The 15896-nt window shown below is 43.4% G+C and overlaps 1 protein-coding gene across 2 annotated transcripts in view; it reads right to left on the reverse strand.

Annotated features, from left to right (window-relative positions):
• Window positions 1-9802: 9802 nt before the first annotated feature.
• The window catches only part of mrc1a (mannose receptor, C type 1a), an 80475-nt gene continuing 74381 nt past the window's right edge, over window positions 9803-15896 (reverse strand). For both annotated transcript variants that reach the window (XM_076290024.1, XM_076290025.1), the window contains exons 27-30: window positions 12703-12819; window positions 11906-12064; window positions 11171-11203; window positions 9803-11033 (exon numbers count right to left, since the gene is read on the reverse strand). In XM_076290024.1, the coding sequence (XP_076146139.1) occupies window positions 10798-11033; window positions 11171-11203; window positions 11906-12064; window positions 12703-12819 (545 nt within the window). In that variant the 3' untranslated portion in view covers window positions 9803-10797. The remainder of the gene's footprint in view (window positions 11034-11170; window positions 11204-11905; window positions 12065-12702; window positions 12820-15896) is intronic.

Raw genomic sequence — 15896 nt, forward strand, 5'->3', positions numbered from 1 at the left:
CACCCTTGATCTGGCCAGCAGCTACTGGCAGGTGGAGGTGGATGAACGCGACCAGGAAAAGATGGCTTTTACCACTCCAATAGGGTCGTATGAGTTTAGATGGCTTTTACCACTCCAATAGGGTCGTATGAGTTTGAACGTGGCCGGGAAAAGATGGCTTGTACCCTCCAATAGGGTCGTATGAGTTCGTATGAGTTTGAACGCGGCCGGGAAAAGATGGCTTGTACCACTCCAATAGGGTCGTATGAGTTTGAACGCTCCAATAGGGTCGTATGAGTTTGAACGCCATTTGGACTTTGCAATGCACCTGCCACTTTCCAGCAGCTTATTCAGCACTGTTTAGGTGAGTTCCTGAACAAGTCTTAATTAATCTATTTTGCCAAGAGTGCTGCCCCTCTTCATGACCTGCTGCAGGGCACTGCAGTTGCCCAGAAGACATCAAATTGTGACCAGGCCTTTAGGCACTTGAAGGAAGTCTACCTATTCTGGCCTACACTGACTTTAACCTGCATCTCCAGTTGTACACTGATGCAAGCCTGGGAGGTTTGGGGGCGGTGTTGTCCCAGGTACAGGGTGGTAAAGAGCATGTTATCGCCTACGCCAGTCAAAGCCTCCATCCAACTGATATGAGAAGAATGACCAGAATTACAGCTCATTCAAACTGGAGCTATGACCGACAAGTTCAAAGATTACATGTGGGGAACAAAGGTAGAGGTCTTCACAGACAACAACCCACTGGTACATCTACAAACAGCAACCCACTGGTACATCTACAAACAGCAAAACCTGAAGCTGCTGAGCAGCGATGGGCACCCCAATTAGCCACTTTAAATATACCATCCCTTACTGTCCAGGGACTGCCAACCGTAATGCCGACGTACTCTCCTGCCTCCTAGGTGAACAACCAGAGGCCATTACCCAACTGGACTCTATCGCAGAGCCTATAGCCAAATCCTTGTTTGGAAAGCCTATGCCAAAACGCACTGGCATGAGTACCACAAGAAGAGTGGTCACCAGAGTGCAGAGAGAACCCTATCACTTCCCACAAAGCAAAGCAAAGTATTCTACCCAGCACTGTGCGGTATGAACAAGGTGGTGCAGGGTGGTGCAGGGTGTAGACAGGGTGGTGCAGGGTGTAGACAGGGTCGTGCAGGGTGTAGACAGGGTGGTGCAGGGTGGTGCAGGGTGTAGGCAGGGTGGTGCAGGGTGTAGACAGAGTGGTGCAGGGTGTAGACAGGGTGGCGCAGGGTGTAGACAGGGTCGTGCAGGGTGGTGCAGGATGGTGCAGAGTGTGGGGGGACAATATACTAGTAAATGATCCTTCTGTATGCTTGCTGTAGGTTCACTGTGCAAGAGGGAGACACACACACACTAATGAATGGCAAGTCCCTAACACACGCATACACACACTAATGACTGGAATCTTCCTAGCGCGCATACACACACACACACACACACACACACACACTAATGAGTGGCATCTCCCTAGCGCGCATACACACACACACACACACACACACACACACACACACACACACTGATGAGTGGCATCTCTCTAGCACACACAAACGGGTTAATGAGGGCCTGTCAACCCCAAACTGTCATGAACTTGAGCAGGACACACACACACACACACATACACACACACACACACACACAGGAGGGAAGGAGGAGGACATAGGAGCAGGACAAAAGGGCCTCATGGACTACAGGAGTGGGGGGTAAATATGGAGAGGAGGGTAGAGAGAGTGGAGAAAGGGAAAGAGAGAGAGTGGGGGAGAGAGAGAGAGAGTGGGGGAGAGAGAGAGAGAGTGGGGGAGAGAGAGAGAGAGATTCCCCTGGTGTTCTGTAGGACATCTGTCTCAAGAACACTCACTTTCTAAACAGAAAATACTGAATATCGCATCACCAGATTATAATGGAACAGGGGTTGTGATTGTTCCAACAGTGCTTGCTAACGCAGTGTCAGGGGCCCTTGTGGCACCCAATACGTCGTCATAGAGACTGTGGGTCTGCCCCTGAATGCACTACAGAAACTGCTTATCTAATAAAATCTAGTCTTATTAATCTTACTGTATATCAAGAAGAAGTATTGTTTTCAGTGTAGAGACTTACCTAGCGCTTTCTCGTAAAATCATTTGACTTAATTTAAGAAGAGTTTGACTACTTTTAAGATGTCTCAACAAGCAAATTTGTCCTAAAAACAAGCAATTTTGTCTGGCAGTGCATTGAGAAAATTTGTCTTGATAAAACTTCATGAGAGTGCTAGGTAAGTCTCTTCGTACTAAATCAATACCAAATAGATTTTTTGATCTTACTTTAAGATTAATAACACTTGGCTAGATTTAATTTTTTACGGTGTGAAAACAGTCACAAGTTGTAGGCCTTTCCCAGTACTACGGTCTGGGAAACGTTACGGTCTGGGAAACGTTTCCCTTTTCCAAATGAGGACTGTACTAGAGATAAGAACACTTATCTCTTATCTTTTTTTCTCCTTTGTTTATATATTTATGCTATTAATATTAATATTGTGCAGTAATTTAAGTCAGAGGACTAAGCATTTCACTGCATGTTGTACTTTGTTTATCACCCGGTGAAAAGAAATACTCTTTTCTGATTAGCTTAGATTGGATTAGATCTGGTAATTTATTTTTTTTTCGTTCCATATCAATGCTTATGAATGGTAACTATAACAACCAAAGTAGGATGACAGTTGAGCCTGGAAGCAGGCTTCGCAGCAATGGAATCAACTGTAAACAAGCTAATTGTCCATCCCTATCACTGTTAGGGCCAAAGAAAGATGTACAGCAAACTGAACAAGTCGGCGTGTTTGTAAATGGAACCACTTGTTTCCTTTGCGTGCTATAAAGGCATGACTATTCCCTATGGTGGCAACTGGGTGATAAGCAGGTTAACAGGTGGTACCTTGGAGGTGTCCCGTTATACGGGATTAATGGATTTGGGAGTCAGGGAGTTCTTGGCCTCCGCCTTGTCCATTAATTCCGTATAATGGGACACTTCCGCAGCAGTTATCCCTTACATAAATGTATGTGACAAATAAATATCTTGAATATTCACACTTCACATGTCACCAGGCATGAACATATCATCTATATATGTTACTAGGACGAGTTAGACAATGCTTCACTCCTATATGTGACTACGCCAGATTAGACAATGCTTCACTCCTATATGTGACTAGGCCAGATTAGACAATGCTTCACTCCTATATGTGACTAGGCCAGATTAGACAAAAATTCTCTCCGACGTGTGACTAGGCCATATTAGATACTGCTTCGGTCTTATATGTGACTACGCCATATTAGAAATGTTTATTTCCTACAATCTGACTAGGCCAGATTAGACAATGCTTCGCTCCTAGCCAGATTATCCAATGCTTTACTCCTATATGTGACTAGGCCAGATTAGCCAATGCTTCGCTCCTAGCCAGATTAGACAATGCTTCGCTCCTATATGTGACTAGGCCAGATTAGCCAATGCTTCGCTCCTAGCCAGATTAGCCAATGCTTCGCTCCTATATGGGACTAGGCCAGATTAGCCAATGCTTCGCTCCTATATGTGACTAGGCCAGATTAGCCAATGCTTCGCTCCTATATGGGACTAGGCCAGATTAGCCAATGCTTCGCTCCTATATGTGACTAGGCCAGATTAGCCAATGCTTCGCTCCTATATGTGACTAGACCAGATTAGACAATGCTTCGCTCCTATATGGGACTAGGCCAGATTAGCCAATGCTTCGCTCCTATATGTGACTAGGCCAGATTAGCCAATGCTTCGCTCCTATATGGGACTAGGCCAGATTAGCCAATGCTTCGCTCCTATATGTGACTAGGCCAGATTAGCCAATGCTTCGCTCCTATATGTGACTAGACCAGATTAGACAATGCTTCGCTCCTATATGGGACTAGGCCAGATTATATACATTCATAGTGTATAGTATCGGAGCATCTACATTTACAGATCAAATTAGTCCCCTTCATTGTGACATACATATACACTCTTTCGGTATCCATCACACACACACACACACACACACACACACACACACACACACATATTCCTTGAATTTCCCCTTGAGGATCAATAAAGTATCTATCTATCTATCTATCTATCAGACACAAATGTATAATTCATCACACTACTGACACAATGCCTACTCTCATACCTACCAGCATACACATTCATGAAACACAAACCTGCCCCCCCCCACACACACACACACACTCCCATACACACACACACACACACACACTCACATACCTGTAAGCAATCTTTGAATCAGTGTTTGCGCTGCAGACTCCTCTCCTCTCCAACACACTCCTCTCCTCTCCAACACACTCCTCTCTTCTCTTCTCCAACACACTCCTCTCCTCTCTTCTCCAACACACTCCTCGCTTCTCTTCTCGCCCGGATCTCACCGTGCACACACACACATACGTTCTCTCTCACCGTGCACACACACACACACATACGCGCTCTTACCGTGCACACACACACATACGCTCTCTATCACCGTGCACACACACACATACAGTATGTTCTCTTTCACTAACACACACTAATACAAACCCACTTGCTCCCTCTCTGCCTCCCTCTCTCTCTCTCTCTCCCTCCTTCTCTCTCCCTCCCTCCCTCTCTCTCTCTCTCTCTCCCTCTCCCTCTCTCCCTCCTTCTCTCTCCCTCCCTCCCTCTCTCTCTCTCTCTCTCTCCCTCCCTCCTCCCTCTCCCTCTCTCCCTCCCTCCTCCCTCTCTCCCTCCTTCTCTCTTCCTCCCTCCCTCTCTCTCTTCCTCCCTCTCTCTCTCTCTCTCTCTCTCTCCCTCCTCCCTCTCTCTCTCCCTCTCTCTCTCTCTCTCTCTCCCTCCTCCCTCTCTCTCTCTCCCTCCTTCTCTCTTCCTCCCTCCCTCTCTCTCTCTCTTTCTCTCCCGCTTGTTTTTAAGTCACATGTCCTGAAATCTAAGCTAGAACATGCCGGCAACTTTCAGCAGAGCCACATGCGCTCCAACACACACACACATTACAACACACACACACACACACACACACACACTACAACACACACACACACTACAACACACACACACACACACACACACACAATGCACTGCTCCAACACACACACACACACTGCAACACACACACACACACACACACACACACACACACACAATGCACTGCTCCAACACACACACACACTACAACACACACACACACACACACACACACACTACAACACACACACACACACATACAGTGCACTGCTCCAACACACACACACTACAACACACACGTTAGACAAACAAACACACTACAACACACACTATATCACACACACACACACACACACACAGTGCAACACACACACTTTATCACACACACATTAAAAGACACATACTGCTGGGGGGAATTCCAGCGCAGGGTCAAGCCCTCTTAATTACTAAGCCTCCTGTTGCTATAGAGAGTTGCTATGGCGAGTTGTGCAAGCTTCAGCAGATTACTGGCAAGGGTGGGCAAGGGGAATGGTTACTATGGTGATCTCTGTCTCATTTGGCTAATGAGGCCCAGAGTGGGGTTTGTGATTGTGTGAGACTAACTGTGTGTGTCTGTGTGAGAGAGACTGACTAAGAGTGTGTATGAGTGAGTGAGGTTGTGTGTGTGAGAGAGAGAGAGAGAGAGAGAGAGAGAGAGAGAAAGACACGTATGTGTTTGACAGAGAGTGTGTGTGTTCTGGGAGAATCACTGACACTTTAAGATCCTCTGGAGAATCACTGACACTTTAAGATCCTCTGGAGCCAATTTGTGCTACAGGACAGACATGCAGACACATGAAGACACAAGACCAACCGTACCAACACAACATCAACATACATGTAGTAGGTGTGTGTGTGTGTGTGTGTGTGTGTGTGTGTGTGTGTGTGTGTGTGTGTGTGTGTGTGAGAGAGAGAGAGAGAGACGAAAACTAATGCAAACCAGCCCAGAGGACTATTTCACCAAAGCAGGCTTGCGCTCATCTGACCGTCATACATGTCACATCTGACCTTCATACATGTCACATCTGACCTTCATACATGTCATAAAGGCCAAGACAGGAAGACGAGGTGGGACTTTCTTCAGAGACCTCAGAGGTCATTCTGGAATGCATTTGTGAAACTAAAGTGTAAATTCAGACAGAATTTCATGTGACGTATTCTAGGTTCTATAGCTTTGTTTACATCCACCTGGTAGGCAAGGGACAAGTTGAACCCATTGAACATCGTTGTCTGCAGCTTAGAAGCTGTAAAATATTTGATCATTTAACTTCAACTGAACAGCGACAGGTTTTGGTAGGCAGTAGACTCTAAACGGTACGTTAAAGACGTTAAATCGGTAGCCTACAGTTATAGCCAGCGTCAGTCAGCATGTAACATTAATGGCATTAAAGTCATGAATCCTGTAACATATTATAACATATAACAGCGATGGCTTATTCGAAGACGATCTGCATGGATATATAACCACCCAGAAAAACTCAGAATGTGAGTGATAAAGTTCATTAATCGTATGAAACTTTTAAACTGAAACTATTAGTTATCCATTGCAGCATCGGCTATATTAGGCTGTTATGCTAGCTCAGCCTTTAAATATGCTGTTATTTTGGTCATGTGGACTTGATTAAACGGGTAAAGATAATTCATAACCGGCTTATTTCTTACATGACTGAAGCAGTAGCAGCTAGCCTATACTAGGTTCAACAGCAGTGGTGTTTGAGGTTGCTGTGTTAAGTTGTGTGTGATCGCTAAACAATTCATAGGATCAAATCAGTTTATTTTGACATACAGGAGCTAGCCTAACTGACATGTAGGCTATAGCACATAAGCCTATTCTGTTTTCATTTATTAGCATTTGTTGTGATTATATAATCAAATGACACTCATGATAACTGGAAATAGAAGGACAGAAGGTGATTGATGTCCACAAGCACGAATTTCACGAGACAAATTAGACCAAACTGTTCCGGTAAAAATATTATTTTTCCCTTCATAGCCTATCTCTGGCAATTCATTTTTGGAGGACTGTAGATAGTTGTATTTTAGCCTACGTCTTAGTAGACAGTAGCCTAGGCCATCTTGAGAATAAAATACTTCACAGCTGCTAACGATCATCCTCCACAACCAAGAGGATTGGTAGGCTAAACAGTCGTTCGTCGTCTTTTTGCTTCTTATTGTAAAACCAACTGTTAGGGCCTCCCGGTCAATATTTGATAATCAAAATTTCAATAGCTATTTGTAACTATGTGTAGCCTATGCAACCCGACTGTTGTAGGATTGCCTACCACTCTGCAGTGCCTTGCCTACCATTCTTGCCTACCACTCTGCAGTGCCTTGCCTACCACTCTTGCCTACCACTCTTGCCTACCACTCTGCAGTGCCTTGCCTACCACTCTGGCCTACCACTCTGCAGTGCCTTGCCTACCACTCTTGCCTACCACTCTTGCCTACCACTCTGCAGTGCCTTGCCTACCACTCTTGCCTACCACTCTGGTTGTAAACAAACGGTGACGTAACGTTAGAACGGAGGTGCAAAACCGTAATAGGTGAAAGAGCCCTCAACTCTTGACATCCTAAAACACAAGACAAGAACAACAACTACAGTAGCGGTTGAGAGTTGGAAAATGTTTTTTTATTCATCTTGTTTTTAAAATTTATTTACAATTGAAAACACACTCATTATAAATGCACAAAAACGAAGTGTTCTCACATAATGTAAGATCGGGTTGGAGAGAATAAAGCTTATCAAGATATTCGTCATCATCTTGATAATCATCAAGATATTCGTCATCATCAAGATATTCGTCATCTTCAAGATATTCGTCATCTTCAAGATATTCGTCATCTTCAAGATATTCGTCATCATCAAGATATTCGTCATCGTTGTTTGACGTTGATTGTAATCCGTCCCACTCACACAAACAGCACAGCGCACCCACTCAGGCCAGCATTGCACACACACACACACACACACATACACACACACAGCACAGCGCACCCACTCAGGCCAGCATTGCACACACACACACACACACACAAACAGCACAGTGCTCTTATTTGGCCGAGTTAGAGTCTGCTGGACTCCAGCATTGCACTTATGGGGCCCTATTATGACAGTCTAGAGCGCATGGCCACTGGCAAATGATTGTGAGTGGATTATGAGGGTGTGTGTGTGTGTGTGTGTGTGTGTGTGTGTTTGAGTGTGTGTGTGTGTGTGTGAGTGGATTATCAGGGTATGTGTGTGTGTGTGTGTGTGTGTGTGTGTGTGTGAGTGTGTGTGTGTGTGTGTGTGTGTGTGTGTGTGTGTGTGTGAGTGGATTATGAGGGTATGTGTGTGTGTGTGTGTGTGAGTGGATTATGAGGGTGTGTGTGTGTGTGTGTGTGTGTGTGAGTGGATTATGAGGGAATGTGTGTGTGTGTGTGTGAGTGGATTATGAGGGTATGTGTGTGTGTGTGTGTGTGAGAGTGGATTATGAGGGTGTGTGTGTGTGTGTGTGAGTGGATTATGAGGGTATGTGTGTGTGTGTGTGTGAGTGGATTATGAGGGTATGTGTGTGTGTATGTATTTGTGTGTGTGTGTGTGAGTGGATTATGAGGGTATGTGTGTGTGTGTGTGTGAGTGGATTATGAGGGTATGTGTGTGTGTGTGTGTGAGTGGATTATGAGGGTATGTGTGTGTGTTTGTGTGTGTGTGTGTGAGTGGATTATGAGGGTATGTGAGTGTGTGTGTTGCCTGCACAATCGTGCACAAACGAAGCACAAACGATTCCAACCATTTGGGTGTTGATGTGGCGCTAGGTGACCCCAGGTCACTAAACAAGTTAAAGTTTAATATTCTTAAGACGGTTTGTACACAAATGTTTATTTTGCCTGCACGATTGTGCACAAATGATGCACAAATGAATCAAAATACTTTTATTTATAATGTCATCATATGGGGTGCCAACTTCACACAGGTTGTGTGAGTGAGTGAGTGTGTGAGTGAGTGTATGTGTGTGTGTGTGTGTGTGTGTGTGAGTGAGTGAGTGGATTATGAGGGTATGTGATAACAGATGAAGTGTTCTGTAACTACTGACTGAGTGTTGAAGTTGTTGTCACGGTGTTTATGTTTATGCCCCTCCCTCTGGCGTTTATGCCCCTCCCTCTGATGTTTATGTCCCTCCCTCTGCTGTTTAAGCCCATCCCTCTGATGTTTATGCCCCTCCCGCTGCTGTTTATGCCCCATCTGATGTGCATGCCCCTCCCTCTGATATGTATGCCCCTCCCACTGATGTTTAAGCCACTCCCTCTGATGTTTATGTCCCTCCCTCTGACGTGTATGCCCCTCCCTCTGCCGAAGAGCAGGCTATTTAATGCTGTTACTCATCATGGTAAGCCATTTCCAAACATTTCACTATACCATGATCAGAACAATTGAACTACTTAAGATATGTAAACTTTACATTCTTTGCTGAAACTTTGCAAAATCTTACGACACGTCTTAACAGCTCATTAATTTGACATGAAATGTTGAAAAAAACGTACATACAGCTAAGAAATAAATGTGCCTAGTGCGGCTGGGATTGGTCAGCCTGGCCACACACACACCTAGATCTCCTGTCAGGGAGATACTAGTCTGGAACACCACAACGTTTCCATCGGACCCCAAAAAGGTCAGGCCAATCAGCAACGAGAGGGGATGACACAATAGTTTTCAAAACAGAAGTGGCTTTGGTAAGCAGAAGTAGCAACGCCTGCAAACATAAAAACAATGCAGTCGGAAGAATGTGTACATTTATTTAGAGCAAAGATACGCCTACATACATAGTTTTCTGACTGCCAATGTTATTAACTGTCAGTTTGTAAAGTTTAGGGGAAGTAGCAAGTAACATTAGGAATCCATGATAAATGTGATTGGTTAGGCTGAACCAATGATTGTCTACGCCCATCCCCATGCTAGGGCGGGACAGCTGTCCAGACTCGATTCTCAAACTGAAGGATTTGGGATTTAAGCAGGCTAGGGATTGGTTGACTGTAGATTCAAGTCCTTGGCCATGACATTGATTGCTTATTTGACTCATAATATGTCTTGTAAAACATAGTACACATCATATGAACATGTTAACAATGTTCAAAACTTGATTTCCACTGGAGGGGCTCTTTAACATAAATACAAATACAGTATTTGTATTTTACTATATAGTACACTACAAACAACAACTGTATTGTGTGCTAATGTGTATAGTGTTGTGATGTGTTGTGTGCTAATGTGTATAGTGTTGTGTTGCGTTGTGATGTGATGTGTATAGTGTTGTGTTGTGATGTGTATGGTGTTGTGATGTGATGTGTATAGTGTTGTGTTGTGATGTGTATGGTGTTGTGTTGTCTGTTGTGATGTGTATGGTGTTGTGTTGTGATGTGTATGGTGTTGTGTTGTGTTGTGTACGGTGTTGTGTTGTCTTGTGGTGTGTATAGTGTTGTGTTGTGATGTGTAAGGTTTTGTATTGATGTGTATAGTGTTGTGTTGTGTTGTGATGTGTAAGGTTTTGTATTGATATAGTGTTGTGTTGTGATGTGTATGGTGTTGTGTACGGATTTGTGTTGTGTTGTGTACGGTGTTGTGTACGGTGTTGTGTTGTGGTGTGTATAGTGTTGTGTTGTGATGTGATGTGTAAGGTTTTGTATTGATGTGTATGGTGTTGTGTTGTGTTGTGATGTGTATGGTGTGGTGTTGTAGTGATTTGTGTATGGAATGTGTTTGGTGGTTTGTCCTTAGGCATGTTCATTCTGCTCGATGTTGGCCACAAGACCCTTGGTGTCGATGCTGGCGTTGGTCCGAGTAGGATTGTTGAAGTACAGCGTGTTGTCAAAGGTGCACTCCCCCACCACAGGGACAGTAGGCCTCTTATAGAAAAGGAACACTGCCAGTCCAGCCACGGCAGCAATCACCATGACAATAGCCACAGCAATGCCAGCGTAACTATGGGGAGGGGCTTGTGTGCTTTTCACTGGAAATAGATTATTATGGTATGTATTATAACCCTAGTACACCTTATATTACTGCTCCCTTTACATTTACTTAAAATGTTTTACATTTAAAACAGTATCACATGTAGATATTCAGTATCTTTGATCACACTCTTACCTGGTAATGGTTTGGACTCTGTTGGTGGGATAACTAAACAGAAAATGGAAAGACAGAAGGACGGACAATTACTCAGTAGAATATATCTGTAAATATATAAATACTGTATATCTGTAAATCTATAAATACTGTATATCTGTAAATCTATAAATACTGTATATCTGTAAATCTATAAATCAGAATCAGAATCAGCTTTATTGGCCAGGTTTGCGTAAACAAACAAGGAATTTAACTCTCAAAGTACAACACTCACTTAACATATACTTAACATATAAAAAAACAGAATGAATAGTATGAAGAGCAGTAGAATATGGCTACATATAAGTATATACTATGGGTGGGATAGGGTAGTGGGGGGGGGGGGGGGGCTATTACACTACCCATACCACCCACCCAATGATACTGTATTAATTACAATATTGTAACTGTAAGGTTGAAGTATACATGAGGTAGATGAGCAGAACAGTGTTAATTGACTTTGTTCAGTGTGAGGGTGGGGGTTATTTCTGAGTGTTCATAAGAGTGACTGCTTGGGGGAAGAAGCTGTCTTTGTGTCGGCTGGTTTTGGCAAACAGGTTTTGTCCTCTGTCATCTCCACGGTCTTTTTGGGGTTTAACTCAGTCTTACAGATGTTGGGTTTGTAGAAGACTAACCTTTGGGAAACTTGCAGATGTTGGGTTTGTGGAAGACTAACCTTTGGGCATTTTGCAGATGTAGGGTTTGTGGAAGACTAACCTTTGGGCATTTTGCAGATGTAGGGCCTGTATCGGCTACAGCTGGTTTTTTCCCAGACAGCTGAGTCTGAGTTGATGGACACACAATCTCCATAGCTGTGGGTCCTCGAATTCCAGTTTGTGTAGTCAACCGGTGATGTATCAATCCACATCCATTTACCTGGGAGCAAGACACACAGTTTCTTTATGAAAAAACACACAACATTTCACCAATAACAGTATGTATTTCAGACCACATTGCCCACAATATTAACCACATGACTCCCATGACTCCCATATTACTGACTACTGATTGGCTAAATAAAAATCGCTATTAGTTGGACGCAAAGCAGAAAAAAAAGAAGGGGGCACCAAGGCCACAGTGGCCTGTGAACCTCCGATTTTCAAAGGGGCATCACGGCCTACGGTATGCAAGGGGAACGACGGCCATGGTCGTCATTGCCGCTGTAAAATTCCAACCCTGGTTTCCTTTCTCATTAATTTGCACAAAATGTTGAGGGTACATCAATAGATTAATTATTTGAAATCGGAGTGAATGTCTTGCTCATTCCAAGAAAAACAACAGTAATATGATTAAAATCCGTGAGTTTAGCGTGTGAAGTTAAGCCTCAAAATGATTGGAAATGTCAACTCTGTTATTGTCAATGCTGTCAGCGGATTACACAAGTAAATTATAACAGAGTTGACAGAGTTGAGCTGTTTTCCTTAACTTGAAATGTAACCCGGATTATAGAATGACTTGTACGTGTGTGATGCGTGAGTCTGTATTGGTCATGTGAGTATGTGTGTGTGACACACCCTCATGGGAGCGATGCAGTCCAATCCAGAATGACTTGGTACCATCCTGCAGCATTCCCAGCTTCTCCTGGATGAAATTGGCCTCGGTTGGATCCTCAATACTTAGAAGAGAGGCGCCTGGGAAAGGAGAGCACACCCTCACATGAGGCCCCAGAGGAGCAAAGAGAGTCACAATCATTCATGTAGCTGGTTAACAACTATGTGCAGACTGCACTTAGTTTATTTAAGCATTTCTTATGCGTTATGATTTGTATAATATAGTATTTATTTATTTTCATTAGGCTATTGATTGAATTTACACTGTTGTTTATTATTGCTGTTCTCCTTGGTGTAGTCTTCCCAACTTTTTAAATTGTTTAATGTAGCTATTGTATTGTTGTTACTTGTATGTCGCTTTGGACAAAAGTGTCTGCTAAATACCATAACCATAAAACTACTAATCATGCGCTGCTGCTAACACAGCTAATCAACAAGGGTGTACCCCCTGCTAGCAGAATTCTTTATTTGTTTGTTTGTTTTTTAAATACTTACTAATTCACTGTCTGACATTCTTTTTATATTTTTGTATATCAAATAATGTAGCAAATAGCAAAAAAAGGTTATGGATAAGTTTGAATATAGCCTACTTAAAATGACATATTATAGAGCTATAGAGGTCAAAGTGAAAGCTCTGTCAGAACTCTGTGTAGCATGCATGATAGGCCTACTGGCAGTGCTCCATATGCCATCACCAACTAGTTTGCACTTATGATATGGATATTTGGATATATCGTTGGATTGTGAAAAGCCACAGATGAGGTAGGATGCATTAATGTTTTAGTCTTTGGCAATCCCATTGTGACCTCACATGCGTAAGTCTTCTGAATCTGTTATTGCCATTTCGGGACAAAGTGGCCGATCTAGACCAAATCCCACTGGCTAAATGTCGTCTTGGTGAGACCTGTCGCCTATCAGCAGACATGTCCTCAAGCTCCACGGCACATAGCTTATCGAGTGCCACCGAAATATGCCACTGATATCATTTGACTATTGGAGTTGCTCCGATAGAAATCTCTGTGATGCGGTTAGGACACATTTGCTGTGTGTGATCCAAGATGGCGCCGCGGATGGCTGCCTTGGTTCTTCGTCAAAAACTTTGTTTTTGTGTGTTTACTACGTTTTCTGCGGTGTTTCACCAGTAACTTTTACAAGAGAAGAATTCTTAAACTTCAGGTAAGCCCTGTCAGGAAGTTTTTCTCTGGTTTTCTCAGCAAGTTTTACCGAAATCCTGTTTGGAGGCGCTGTATGGGCCTGTATGGAATCTGCCGGAGACGCAGACGTGGGAAACGAGCAGGAGCGCAGACGTGGGAAACGAGCAGGAGCGAGCAGGAGCACAGACGTGGGAAACGAGCAGGAGCACAGACGTGGGAAACGAGCAGGAGCGCTACTGAAATGAAGGAAGAGGGGACTACAGACCTCGCTTCCAGCCATTTACAGTACCCTTCAAAATTATTGGCACCTCTGCTAAAGTTGTCTAAAAAGAGGAATATAAAATCATCTTTTGGAAATTGATCTTAATGCCTTAACCCTCTAACCGCCCATGTCGCAATATTGCGACAAGCGTCATTACTGAATAAAACAGACGATAGACGCGAGTACAGTGTAAAATCTAATTTGGCAGACACCCAGAGCTTCGATTCAAGCTCAACCTTTTTTTTCAAAGTTTTCAGGAAGCATGTGAAATACACGCGAGAAACACACGAAGAAGACGTGCATTTCCTCCATAACGCGGAAGCGATGCGGGCCATAGTTTTGCACAAATTGAAGCAGAAATACACCAAATGTTGAAAAAAAAATTAACGTGTGATGAAGTCTTGGATCTGTTAATCACCTATTCTGATTCTGAAGGAGAATATCTGCCTTTTGGAGAATATGATCGATCGTCTATTGACTGATAGTCACGGTGCGTCTGTGAATGGAGGTACGTCTTTGCGACAGTGTCCACTAAGCATACCATGCTTATTTCGACCCTCTGCCCAACATAGCTGGAGGTGCCAGTGGCAATAGTGATGATAGTGTCCGTAATGGACGTGGTATAGACAGCAGGGGTTGTAAAAATAGGGCTCTGAAGAACTACAAAGTCACCCGCGATATGGAACTGATTTGACCAGGCTACTTTATTGTATAGTAGCATAGGGTTTGTGATTATAGTAATAGTTTACTATTGTTGGTTTACATGTGACTGTATTCCTGTTCATTTGTTATGTCGGTGAAATGACAAAAAAAGAAAGTAAAACTGCTCAAATATGTTCAACATCTAGTATTTACTGAAATGTGCATAATTCACGGTGGTTACCATCCAGTGACGTCATAATATGCAAATTAGATGAGTAAATTTACCCCCTTCATAAACTTCTGTTCATACTAAATGATTTTCACATTTACAGTAGGACTTTATCTCTGACCACTTGCAAGCCATGGCCTTTTGAAATTTTGATGTACAAATCCAATTTATTCTTTTTAAAACCCTGGCGGCTAAAGGGTTAAGTAAAAAAATGAGAAAATATCCAACCTTTAAGGACACCAGTTTTCTTTGTGAATGAATAATGTATCATAAATAAATAAATGTTCTTCCTTAAAATACAGGGGTCATAAGTATTTGCGCAATTATTTCATGGATCCAGGATACTATGCATCCTGATAAAGTTCCCTTGGCCTTTGGAATTAAAATAGCTCAACATCCTCACATACCCTTCACCATACCTAGAGATTGGCATGGTTTTATTTCAGTTAGCCTATTAGCTGGTTTGATTTGCATTGAGCTCAATGAGCATAAAAATAAAACCATAACCCTGTTCCCCACACTACTGTTCCCCACACTACTGTTCCCCACTCTACTGTTCCCCACACTACTGTTCCCCACTCTACTGTTCCCCACACTACTGTTCCCCACTCTACTGTTCCCCACACTACTGTTCCCTACACCCCACTCTACTGTTCCCCACACTACTGTTCTCCACACCCCACTCTACTGTTCCCCACACTACTGTTCCCCACACCCCACTCTACTGTTCCCTACACTACTGTTCCCCACACTACTGTTCCCCACTCTACTGTTCCCCACACTACTGTTCCCCACACTACTGTTCTCCACACTACTGTTCCCCACACCCCACTCTACTGTTCCCCACACCCCACACTACTGTTCCCCACAC

The sequence above is a fragment of the Alosa pseudoharengus genome, unplaced genomic scaffold (genome assembly GCF_046254945.1).
Source record: "Alosa pseudoharengus isolate Yale_2024_CS ecotype anadromous, Long Island Sound unplaced genomic scaffold, YU_APseudo_1.1 YU_APseudo_1.1_scf_18, whole genome shotgun sequence".
NCBI lineage: Eukaryota > Metazoa > Chordata > Actinopteri > Clupeiformes > Clupeidae > Alosa > Alosa pseudoharengus.